The sequence below is a fragment of the Abrus precatorius genome, unplaced genomic scaffold (genome assembly GCF_003935025.1).
Source record: "Abrus precatorius isolate BTA unplaced genomic scaffold, Abrus_2018 Scaffold3, whole genome shotgun sequence".
In the NCBI taxonomy this organism is placed as follows: domain Eukaryota; kingdom Viridiplantae; phylum Streptophyta; class Magnoliopsida; order Fabales; family Fabaceae; genus Abrus; species Abrus precatorius.
In genome coordinates, this window is record NW_020874373.1 from 16,519,894 (window position 1) to 16,532,653 (window position 12,760).

Consider the following 12,760-nt stretch of genomic DNA (forward strand, 5'->3'; position numbering starts at 1 on the left):
ATCTTTGTTACAAATAAAACATATCTCTTGGAGGTAAACATCATCATCTTTTATGGATTCTATGCTTTATATAAAGAGTCTTACACAACTTTTCTCTTAAACACCTTTTCTCTTGGAAACCTTTTGACTTAGACACTTTTACCTAACTAACTTGTCACAACTTTGGGAGTTGTTTGAGAGTGAAAATCATTGGTAAAAATGAAAGATATTTTCCTTGAGTCTGAGTAAATAATTAAAAGCATGTTTTGGAGATGAAAACTTTTTGTATCTTTTTTCCCTTAAGATTCTTTTAGTTTGCGTTTTCATTTTTAATGACTATGAGTTTTTTTATAATTATTTTTGTTGTTTATTTCATTATGAGTAACTTAATTCATAACTAGAGTTATGGTGAATCCTTTACACGCTTTATGTGATCTTTACGTTTAATGACAATTATAATTTTATTTTCTTAATTGGTTTTTATCCTAGTGAGTTTATATTATATGTTAAAAATTGACCATTCTTAACATATCATAATTAATTACATTAGATATGATTGTACCATATGTAGTTAATAAATTTATAAGATAAAATGAGACAAAGAATTAAGTAGATCAAATTTATTTTTTCTTTTTCAATCATTATTAATTTGTATGTGTATGTATAACAGAGAAAGAGAGAGAGAGAGAGAGAGTTAGGGTACATTGATATTAGATACACTTACATTACTTAATAATTTTTCATAAAATGTGAGATTAATTTTACCATTAAATTATTTTATATTATCTTCAGGACTATGTATATCAAATTTCACATAATTTGACATTGGTAAGTATATTATCTAAAATTTGATATTTGTTATATATTTTAAAAATATTATAAATTGTAATAAAACAATAAAGGTGAATTATTATTATTATTATTATTGCTTAAATATATGATTGATCTCTATAAAAATAACACATTTTACTATAAGTTCTTATAAATTATTTTGTTAGAATTTAGTCCTTGAAATATTAAGAAGTTAGGATTTAATCTCTACCATCAACTCTCTCCTATTAAGTGTTGAGCTAACTTAGCACCTCACATGGCATGTCATGTTATTTAATTTTTTTAATATTTTATTATTTAAATTTAATATTTATAAATGTCTTTAAATATATTTTAAATATTTATAAATTACTCTCTTCCCCTTCCTCTATTTAAATATTTAAATGATGTTTACATCTCACAACTTTTTGCAACCACCAACAAAAAATCTAATTCTTACTAATTTTCCCACTCTAAACTTCATGTTGGAATTGGCGATGTGGGTGGAGTAAGAGAGTGTGGGAGAAGGAAGGGATTGGAGTTAGAGTGAGATAATGGAAAATAGAAAAAAGAAAAAAAAAGTAATTTATTTGTAAATATTTTAAACATATTTAAAATTTTATTTATAAATATTAATTTTAAATAATAAATTATTAAAAAATTAAATAACATAACACGTAAAGATATTAAGTTGTCTGACTATCAGTCAACTTAATATTTAACATAAAAGATTTGACAGCTAAAATTAAATTCTAATAAAATATTTTATAAAAATTTATTATAAAATATGCTATATTTATAAGATGAATCATATATTTAAACTATTTTTTATATAAATTTTATAAAATTAATATATCTAATTTGATTAATATATATATATATATATATATATATTGCAATAAAGTTTTAAATTGGGTAACCACAAAACTCATGTTATATATTAACAGCATGGTGTTTACTTCAATTTTAAGAAATTTTTTCTCTTTTTAAAACAAAAAATATATTTTATAAAAAATATTCTTTTTAAAAATAGAAAAAATGTTTTTTTTTAATCTTAGTTTTAAATTATTATATTATAAATTTATGTTTTTATTTATTCATTAATAAGATTATGTAATTTTAAAATTATTTTTTTAATAGGTATTTAAGGATATACAGTAAAAAATAATAAATGATATTTTTATTAAAAATATAGTATTTAATATTATCAATACATTATATACTGTGAATTTTAACAAAAATTGTTACATATATAAATTTTTGTTATATGTTTATAGGCACATATTATGAAATTTATTTAAAAAAAATAAAAATTAATCGTGTAAGAGATTTTATTATTCATTTAATGTTTACAAGAAAAGTGATATAGTATTTTCTTTTATATATATATAGAATGTCTTAGAAATTTATTTATTTAGTCCCTGTAATTTAGAAAAAGAAAAAAAAAACATTTTTACATTGACACGTACGCACATCTAACATCTTACGTCTGCTTACATCGGATGGACCTCAGTAGCTTATGTTTGGGCCGTTTTTAATTGCTCTTAAAAAAAATATTATGACTTCATGTAGTATGGTAATTTAGTTCATTTTTAAATATTAATTTCTAAATTTTCAAATTATAAAAAATATATTTTAAAAACAAACGAATTTAAATATACTGTTAATATGTACTATTATTATTATTATTATTATTATTATTATTATTATTATTATTATTATCTTACTTAAGTATATATTTTAAATATTGTAATAAAATTGTTAAAATATTCAACAGCAAAAATTTCCTAATCCAGTGTGTATACACAATAATAATATTCTTACACTTACCTCTCTACACGGTTTATTTACACTATTTTGTTATCGCATTATCGATTATTTTTCTAATATTTAGAAAACAAAATTAGCTCCTCCTCCTATTTCAATTTACATCGCATTCGAAATATCATACGGACGTAAATGAGTAAGAATTTGTGCATAGATTACGTATGAAACATGCTTTTGTACGGGAGAGGCACGTGGTGAAAATTTATCTGAAGGAAGGAATATTAATAATATATTTTTTAACAAAGTTTTTATTATTAATTAAAATTTATTAAAAACAAAAAATATAATAAAAATATAATTTAAAAATAAAAAATGAAATATATATTTTTTATAATTTATAATTAATTTTAACCAACAATAAATTTTAAAAAAAAATATGTTAAAAAGTTTATTCTTCTTTAAAAGAAAATAGTTTTGGTTTTATATATGTGGCTCGACATCTACCACCGATTAACCAGCCTACCACAATCCACGTGTCTACTCATCTGTCCGTTCCTCAAACCTACTCGCACCCCCCAAACTTGCTGGGCTATACATCACAGAACAATATATTTAATAGCGACTTCGCCCGTTCCCTTGAAATCATAAAAGCAAAATCTGAGTTATTTTCCCTTCCATAAACTCTTCCTCCTCCCACCTCAGCAAATCTTTCCATTCCTCTCTTGGCACACAGCATTACCCACTCCTAATAACTACTTTGTCTCCTATAACCATTCCTTCACTTAACCCCAAGTAAATGGTGACCGTGGAGGAAATCCGCAACGCCCAGCGGTCCCATGGCCCCGCCACCATCTTGGCCTTTGGCACCGCCACACCCTCCAACTGCGTATCCCAAGAGGATTACCCAGACTACTATTTCCGCATAACCAAAAGCGAACACATGACCGACCTCAAAGAAAAGTTCAAGCGCATGTGTACGTGCTGATAATAACTCTCACACTCACTCGTAACTATAACCGTTTTGTTTGTTAGATAGTGTTACACGACTCACGAAAAAGCTAAACTGAATTTAAATCTTGCAGGTGAAAAGTCAATGATAAAGAAGAGATACATGCACCTGACGGAGGAGTTTCTCAAGGAGAACCCGAACATGTGCGCGTACATGGCACCGTCTCTGGACGCGCGTCAGGACATAGTCGTGGTGGAGGTGCCGAAGCTCGGAAAAGAAGCAGCTGCTAAGGCGATAAAAGAATGGGGTCAACCAAAGTCAAAGATCACGCACCTCGTGTTCTGCACCACTTCAGGGGTCGACATGCCAGGCGCAGATTACCAACTAACAAAGCTTCTTGGTCTCAGGCCTTCCGTAAAGCGCTTGATGATGTACCAGCAAGGTTGCTTCGCTGGCGGCACCGTGCTCCGTCTCGCCAAAGATCTCGCCGAGAACAACAAAGGCGCTAGGGTTCTCGTCGTGTGCTCCGAAATCACAGCCGTCACGTTCCGCGGCCCCTCCGACACTCACCTCGACTCGCTCGTCGGTCAGGCTCTCTTCGGCGACGGAGCCGCAGCGGTTATTGTCGGCGCCGATCCGGACCTCGCCGTGGAGCGGCCGATTTTTGAGTTAGTGTCGGCGGCGCAGACTCTTCTGCCGGATTCCGACGGTGCAATCGACGGTCACCTCCGGGAGGTAGGGCTGACGTTCCATCTACTGAAGGACGTTCCTGGAATAATCTCGAAGAACATTGAGAAGAGTTTGGTGGAAGCCTTTACGCCGATTGGAATCAGTGATTGGAACTCGATTTTCTGGGTGGCGCATCCCGGCGGACCGGCGATTCTGGACCAGGTGGAGGCGAAGCTGCGGCTGAAGGAGGAGAAGCTCCGGTGCACGCGTCACGTGCTAAGCGAGTACGGAAACATGTCAAGCGCATGCGTTTTGTTTATATTGGATGAGGTGAGGAAGAGGTCTAAGGAGGAAGGGAAAGGAACCAGTGGTGATGGGTTTGAGTGGGGTGTGTTATTCGGGTTCGGACCCGGTTTAACCGTTGAGACCGTTGTGCTCCATAGTGTTCCCTTGGAGGGTTGATGAAGTTTGGCGGTGGGGCCCATTATGGGGAAAGTACTAATTATAAATTAATAAGGGAACCTCACGCAAATGGAGGGAAAAGTGTGATATTTAGTTTTAATTTAGAGTTTGTCGTGCTATAATTGATGGATAAGAATTACTCAGTATGCACGATCGTGTTTGCAAGTGATTTGTTTGTGAATTTGTTACTTCCATGTTCTGGCATTGGATATTTTCATTCAATAAGTTTAGTAACAGACTTTATAAAATTATATTTGCTATTGGTTTATTTTGTAAATTGGGTAATATTTTATTTTATAGCATTCGATTGCTATAAAATAGTTTAATATTATCTTCGTAATAAATTTGGTAATAATTTATAATTTTAATAAAAATGTTATATTAAAGTTTTCTTATATATTTTTAAACACACATTAAAAAACTGTTAAATTATACATTTTGTCTTCAATATTTAAATAAAATTTTAATTTGTTTGCTAATTATTTTAACTTAATTTAATTAATTAATTTTAATTTAAGTGGCATTTATTTTTTATTTGTTTATTATTCATTTAATCCTGTGAATTCTTTTGTCAAAATTTTATTTTAACTTTATTGCATCTTTCAATTTTTATTAATTCAAGAATATTTTAGTGTTTAACGTAGATTAGCAGTTTATAATGAAGATAATTAACGATAAAAATTAAAAATATATAAAATTTTATTAACAACGATGAGTTAACAATGAGTATTAAATATTTATAATTAAAAAAGAAGCATAAATGAGTAGTTGATCAATCATTATTTATAGATAAATAAAAAAAGTTTTAAGTAATAATTTGAAAGTTTTCAACGACAATATAAAAGTAAAATATGTAAAAATGTAAATTTTAAGGAAAAAAAACATATTTAAAATGTTGTCATTTTACAAAATTTATTTAAATTAAAAGTTAAATTTTTTTTACCTTAAAATAATAATTTAAAAAAATAAATTAAATAAAAAATTAAAATTAAAATAATTATTAATTAAATGAATGAATATATTCACTTTAAATGAATAAAAAATAATATTCTTTAATGATAAAATAGAAAATTTTTATGAATTATATAAAGATATTAATTTAAGCCTTGAAAAAAAAATTATTTAAAAGATTATAGATTTTGTTATTATTTTTAAAATCTACTCTTATAATTAAATTTTTAAAGAAAATTGTGCGTCTAAATATATAGAACAAAAATTAAACAAATTATGAAGAATAAATAGTATCTTCAAGGTGTTTACACCTTAATTATTGTCATAGGGTTCTAAACTTTAAGGTTAGAATCACATTTTTTCTTAGAAATATTTTCTATTTGTACAAAATTTAAGAAAAGAAAAGTTGCATTTATATTACTAATAAAATTATAAGAGTCAAAATCAAAAGAGTCTTTAATATAATTAAATAATTCAAAAACAACTTACTCATCGTTCAATTTTAAAGTAAATTTTTTTTGTTAGATATTGTAACATATTTAAATTCTTATTTAAAGATAAGTAAATATTTATAGCACCAAAAAAGAATTATATTGTGTTTTATAAATTTAAAAGTTAAATAAAAATTAAACTTATATTTCGTTTAAGAAATTTTATAAAGTTCAAAAGTATTTAAAATTTTCAAATGAATAGTTTCAAGATTTTAAAGTAATAAATAAAATTGAGTTACATTTAACAATTATTTGGTTTGTATCGCATACATGTAAGTTTAAAATACTATTAAGAATATTTCTGAATTATTCATTACAATAAAATTTCTCAAGGTATTATAAATTCTAAAATCTGACATTTAAAATTATTTAAAGAACTTAGTCAACATAAAATGTAATTAGAATAAAGTACTATAATTTCTTAAATTATTCTAATTCTTATAGAGCAGTCTTCCTTCTAATATCAGTGGACTATGATCTTAGAATGGATCAATTATCTTTATTCCTTTCTCATTTGCCTTCCTGAAAATAGTTAGTAAGGGTGAGTATTTCCTAACAATAGTCATAACAACATCAACCAATATGTTATAATGCATATATTATAATCATACAATTTTTATACTACTTTATATTCATCACACTTTCACATTTATTACACTTTCATATTTGTTACACTTCCATATTCATTACTCTTGGGATCTATTGAGGACTTCATAGTATAGATAGCTGCTGGTTAGCCGCAGCAACACGGATACACATGTACTGACCTGACCCTTTTAGCAAAGGTATAGTCAGGGATTTAGGCCAAGAAATTAATGTGAGGTCTGTGGTGTCTTTTTTTTTTTTATCTAATTTTGTTAATTTTTCGCAATCATGGAAAAGTATCCACCACCCTCATTTCCCTCATATTTTCACAATCGCCCTTATCTTCCACACCCCAGTGTATTTTTGTGACTATCTATACTTATTCTCAACATTTCTCATATCATTCTCTTTCTTTTCCATATCATTTTCATAAATCAATGTGTCATAATACGTGAGTTTTGATCATATAACTTAATGTATTACAATATATGTATTATGAATACACCTTTTGATGTATTACAATACTTGTACCATAATCACATCCATCAATCTATTTTATCTCACATATTATAATCACATCCCTCACAAATTCACCATCATGTCATATCATTCCATTTTATAAATAAAACTCTTTCTTTATTTAAGAACAGTCAAACACTTTTTATCAATAGCATAATTTCACCCATTTTGACATACCTTGGCTATCAAACAATATTTATATTTATTATATAATTTAACTCATAAATATCATCAAACTATTTCACACCACACAAGCCAATACAATGTGTTGAAGGTCAGAGTCTTTCGAACTCAGTCTAATCGTACAATCCAACATACACATTTTTTCAGTAATAACAAAGTCGTATATCCTAAAGTCTAGTATCACCCAATATTCACTGTAAATCTATTATTTCAAAAATGTGAAATAGTAATCTTAACTATCTTCGCACAATGTTCACTAGTAAAATCCTAATATTCCTAAAAAATAGTTTTGTTTAGAGTTTTTACTACAATTTATATTTATATAGTTCTAAAAATAATCAAAGGTTTTTCATGTCTAACTCTCTTTTCCTACACTTTACATTTTAAGAAAATATTAGGGTTCTAGTAAGAAAATTTAGTGTTTTTAAATCAAAATACCAAAGAAAGGTTAGGGTTTGTGATCTACTCCCCTTACTTGAAAATGAGTCTCTCAGATCGAGTTTTTTTAGAGATCCAAAGGAGAGGCACAATGTTCTAAGAGAGGATAAGGTTTCCTTGAGTATTACAAGCATACAACTTTAGATCGGATAAAACTGAGAAATAAGAATGAATTTAGGGAATCAAGCTCTAAGAAACTTATTTGGATTTGAATGGTTGAACTTCCATGTCCGAATTCGAAGGGAGATTGAAGTTTAGAGGAGGATTTCTGATAAGAGAGAGTGAGAGATTAGAGAGAACAGAAGAGAGGTTGAACTTTGGATTGTAATCCAAATTTTCTAGGTTGAAGACCTTTAAATACCATTTAACTTGAGATATTCTCGCTACAACGAGCCTTTCTCTTGCTACAGTGAAAAAATTATACAAAATTCTCTGTTATTGTCTGTCATTCTAGCTACAACGAGAGCTCCTCACTACAACGAAAAAATTCCGGCTACAGCGAGAGAGCATCAGAAAGCCTAATTCTGAACGCTCTTTCTCGCTACAGCGAGATACCCTGCACCAAAATTCCTATTTTTCCTTACAATGGCAGCAAAATTTAGGGTGTTACAAATATGGCCCTTACTGTGGCTAGGAAAAATCTACTTATGATGATGAGAACCTCTTATCCTTTTCCATGTCAAGTACCACAAAATCAGCAAGAAATATTGTAACATCCTAATTTTCATTTGCATTTTTCTTATTTTCAAAATGGAAGATTTTTTTTTTTTTAAAAAATATTTCTTTTAGCTTAGAAGAATATTCCTTTTAGATTAAGCGAAAATTTCGCTCATGCAAAAATGGATCAAATTTTCTCATCTATACTCTTCCTCAAGCGAGAAATTTGTCGCTCAAGTGAAAATTTGCAACATAAATGGGCAGCTTTTTGCCATGTTTTCACTCAAGCAAAAATACCTTCGTTTGAGTAAAAATATCAATAAAAAAGTAGTAATTTTTGTCTAGATTTCTCATTCAAATGAGAATTTGCGAGTTTTAAAGGGATTTTCATTCTAAAACTTGCATTAAAAGCCAAGAAACTTTTCTCACACTTCTTTCTCTATTCTCTCACTTCCATTTCTCAGAGAAAACTCTCTTGAACCCTGAATTTCTTTCGAATATGAGTTCTAATGTCCTTTCCTCTTAATCCCAAGTTCTTTGGAGTTTAATCTTTCAATCTCACTTCTATTTCTTTGTTTTCTCCTTTCTTAAAAGTACTCTACTTTGTAATATATAGGAGAACCTTAGTTTTTGGACAACATCTCCTTTGAAACGTTGCACTTCCATATGAATCTTAAGGAGATCTTGGTCTTAGAGACACTAACTCTCATCCCTTTGGTTGTGAGAGACTTATTTCTAGGTAAGGGTAGTTGATCGCAAACCCTAAATTTTATTTATATATCTTGACTTAAAAAACTCAAACTACCTCATTTTAAATAGCAAAGTTGTAAAGTTTTCTTAAAATCATATGATTAAAAATGAACTTTTGAGTATAGAAAACCTATAGTATGGTATAAGGATGAGTTTTTAAGAATATTTTCATAAAAGTGTTTTTCATTATATATATATATATATATATGTGTGTGTGTGTGTGTGTGTGTGTGTGTTAGAAAATGGGAAGTAGATGATACTAAACCTTAGGATAGATGATTTTTATAAATATCAAGAGAGTGTGATCTCTAGCAATGTATTTTAAAACAATATGATTAGATTGAGTTTGAAGGTATCCAACTTTCGACATATTGTATTAATTTGTATGAAGTGAAATTGATTGCATGTATGTGATTATGTACTTTCCTTTATTTTGGAAATATGAGTTGAGATTATGGTTGTTTGTTTAAAGTAATGAATGAAGTAAAATATGTTTTATTGAAAATATGCAATTGGAGCTGAGTCTAGGGGTGTTCGACCTCTAGCAAATTGATTGATGATTTAACTATATTTGAATGACCTAATATGGTGAAATTGTATTCTGATGAGAAAGAAAAAGAGTAAAAATTATACTATCATGAGAAAAGTGTGAAAATAAATGGAGGTGAATATTGAGAATTACTAAGAAAATGTGTTATGAAAAACTGACTAAAATGTGTATAGATAGGTACATAAATATATTAGGAGTATAGAATATGGAGCCGATTGTGGAAGTCTAGGAAAAATGTAGGGTAGTAAATGAAATTCGCTTGTGTGTATACATTCTATTAATTGTGAATACATCACAATGGCCTCACACTCGTTTCTTAAATAACACTCTTAACTATACTTTTGCTGAGGGACCTTTTATTATATATGTTGTATTCGTGTGCATGGATTAACCAACAACTATCTATACTTATAAAAGACCTCAAAGGATCCCAGGGATAATGATTGTAAAATTGTGAGATGTGTTATTAGAATACGTGAGTCATAACAGATTGATTGGTGTGATTATACTACAGATATTATAATACATCGACAGATGTAGTTATAATACATATATTGTAATGCATCGATTAATATGAGTATAACGCACGTATTATGACATGTTTATCTATGTAAGAATATATGAAATGACATGGTCTTAGTGCAAAATATTAATGATTTGATATTATAATGTTTGATTTGCTGTAAATTCCTTAGTATATAATATACGAGCTAGCATTTTTTTATGAATATTATATTTAATGATATTTTTGTATGATTTGTTTTATTTGTAAAATAAAGGATTTAGCGGGTCAGAGGATATTCACCTTTACAAATTATTTTTCAGGAAGTGAAATTGAAGAAATAAAAGAAGGTTGATTCAATTTAGAATCATATTCTCAAGGAGATTATAAGGAAAGATTGCTCTGTTAGAATTTAGATTTATTTCAAAGATTGTAATAATTCTAATTAAGTTTTCATTTACAGTTGACAAGGATATGTAATCATTTTCATATTATTTATCTTGAATGTACAATATTTTGATAAGTTTTATTGTAATTAATGTTTTAATGGGTATAGGTAATATTTGGCAGTTAGCTATTTTAATTATAGTTTACATTCAGTTTTGGATTAGAAATTTACTTTGCTGAAAGGTAGTGTTGTCTATGTTTTAAACTTATACGTATGTGATATGGCGTAAGTAAACTATCAAGATGTAAATTTTAGTTTTTCACTCTATTTATAAATTTAAAATTTTGAAACTATTTCTTATAATTTTTTAATATCTTTGAGTTTTTCATAAATTGAATAAAAGAAATGCAAGTTTTGCTTTTTCTTAAATTCTTTAAGCTACAAATATAAAGAAATACACTTTATTTTTCATTCTCATTATAAATTATTATCTATATTGAATGAGAAATTAAAGATGTTGCAAATATGAACTTGTCCACCTTCACAAGTACATTTTTTACTATGACTCTAGGATATGTGATTGACCTATCTGTCAGTTATAGTATCATAGTCGTCGGCTTAGGCTTCTTCATTCCAATTTTTCTAAAAATAGAAAAGGGCATAAGGTTAATACTAGCTTCTAAATTGCATAGGGATTTATCAATATGGAGTTTGCCAATGGTATAGAGTACAGGAAAACTTTCTGGGCCCTTAAACTTAGGTGGAAGCTTTTTAAATACTATAGCAGAACATTCATAATTCAGATTCACAATCTCATACTTTTCAGCTTCCTCTTATTGCTCAACATCTCTTTGAGAAACTTAGCGTACATTACCATTTTAGAGACAGTCTCAACAAAAAGGACATTAATGTGTAGTTTGTTCAAGATATCCAATAACTTATTAAACTCTGGGTCCCCCAGTCTTTCCTTTAGCCTCTGTAGGAAGGAAATTTTGGGCTAATAATACCTTGCTAATGCAAGAGGATCGTCTTCCTCTATTTCTAATTTGGTGCAAGAAGAATGACCTTGCATAGGATGGAGCATGGTCGTGTTTGATGATGGAACATGGACGTGCTTGTCGTAGCACGATCGTGCTTCTTGAGAGGTAAGAGTGTGTTGGCTTTGAAGTAGGGCCATGCATGTTGCAGGAGTAGAAGTGTTCTTGTACCTATATTTTGTGATTCTTTGAGCACTTCAGGCAAATTTCTCTCACTTCTCAAAGTAATAGCATTGACATATTCTCTAAGATTAGGTTCAGGTTAGGTTGGTAATGTACTCGACGCTCTTTGACTCAAAATAGTAGTTATTTGCCTTAATTATGCCTTTATCCTTAAGAATTTTTTATCATTCCTTTCAACTTATTGTTCCATCTGAGACTCAAGTTTGATATTCTCTTATCTGAGTAACGCACAAATTACATCATAGTCTCTTGAAAGTTTGACTGAAAGTGAGGAGGCTTCTTCCTCTCTAGTCTTGATCTTTGATTTTTTGTTTTAAAAAATATTAAAGATTAGAAAGAATTTTTGATTTAAAATTTGACTTAGAAAAAATTTATGATTTGTTAAATTGAAAATTTATTAAAATATCTTTAGAAATAGTTTATTTTGGGTTTTAGTTTTAAAAACAAGTTTTCTCTTATATTTCAACCAGTTCTATGTATTTTATTTGGAATAGTGAGTTATTAGAGTAATTTTTTTCAATCTAGAAGTCTTAGACAATAAGACTCAATTATCTCCTTATCTTTTTTATTATTATTATTATGTCTTCATTGGCTTGTCTACTGTATCCAAAATAAATGAGATTGAAAACCTTTCTATTTTGGAAATCCTTCCTTAAAGTTTCTCATTTATTTTATATTGATAATTTACTATTGATTGTTAAAGCTAATCAATCTCAAATTTACATTATTATATTTAGGCTTCTAGACAAAAAAATCAATGAAAAAATCCTATTTATTTTTCCAATAATACTACCATTAAATATAGAATTATAAGTCAAGATATTGGTATCAAATATTTCAAGAATCTAGAATCATATCTACATTCTCGTATCTCATAATAATTAGAATTG

The 12,760-nt window shown here is 28.5% G+C and overlaps 1 protein-coding gene across 1 annotated transcript; it reads left to right on the forward strand.

The window, feature by feature from the left end:
• Positions 1–3,189: 3,189 nt before the first annotated feature.
• On the forward strand, positions 3,190–5,028 carry LOC113861423 (chalcone synthase). The gene is made up of 2 exons (XM_027494226.1): positions 3,190–3,530; positions 3,639–5,028. The coding sequence occupies exons 1-2, from the start codon at positions 3,353–3,355 to the stop codon at positions 4,634–4,636; spliced, it is 1,176 nt and encodes a 391-aa protein (XP_027350027.1). The 5' UTR covers positions 3,190–3,352; the 3' UTR covers positions 4,637–5,028.
• Positions 5,029–12,760: the final 7,732 nt, after the last annotated feature.

Bases quoted from the DNA above. Each gene is read 5' to 3' on its own strand.
- LOC113861423 (XM_027494226.1), top strand. From the start codon at position 3,353: ATGGTGACCGTGGAGGAAATCCGCAACGCCCAGCGGTCCCATGGCCCC. The intron at 3,531-3,638 runs GTACGTGCTGAT...TAAATCTTGCAG, and splicing joins AGAAAAGTTCAAGCGCATGT to GTGAAAAGTCAATGATAAAG.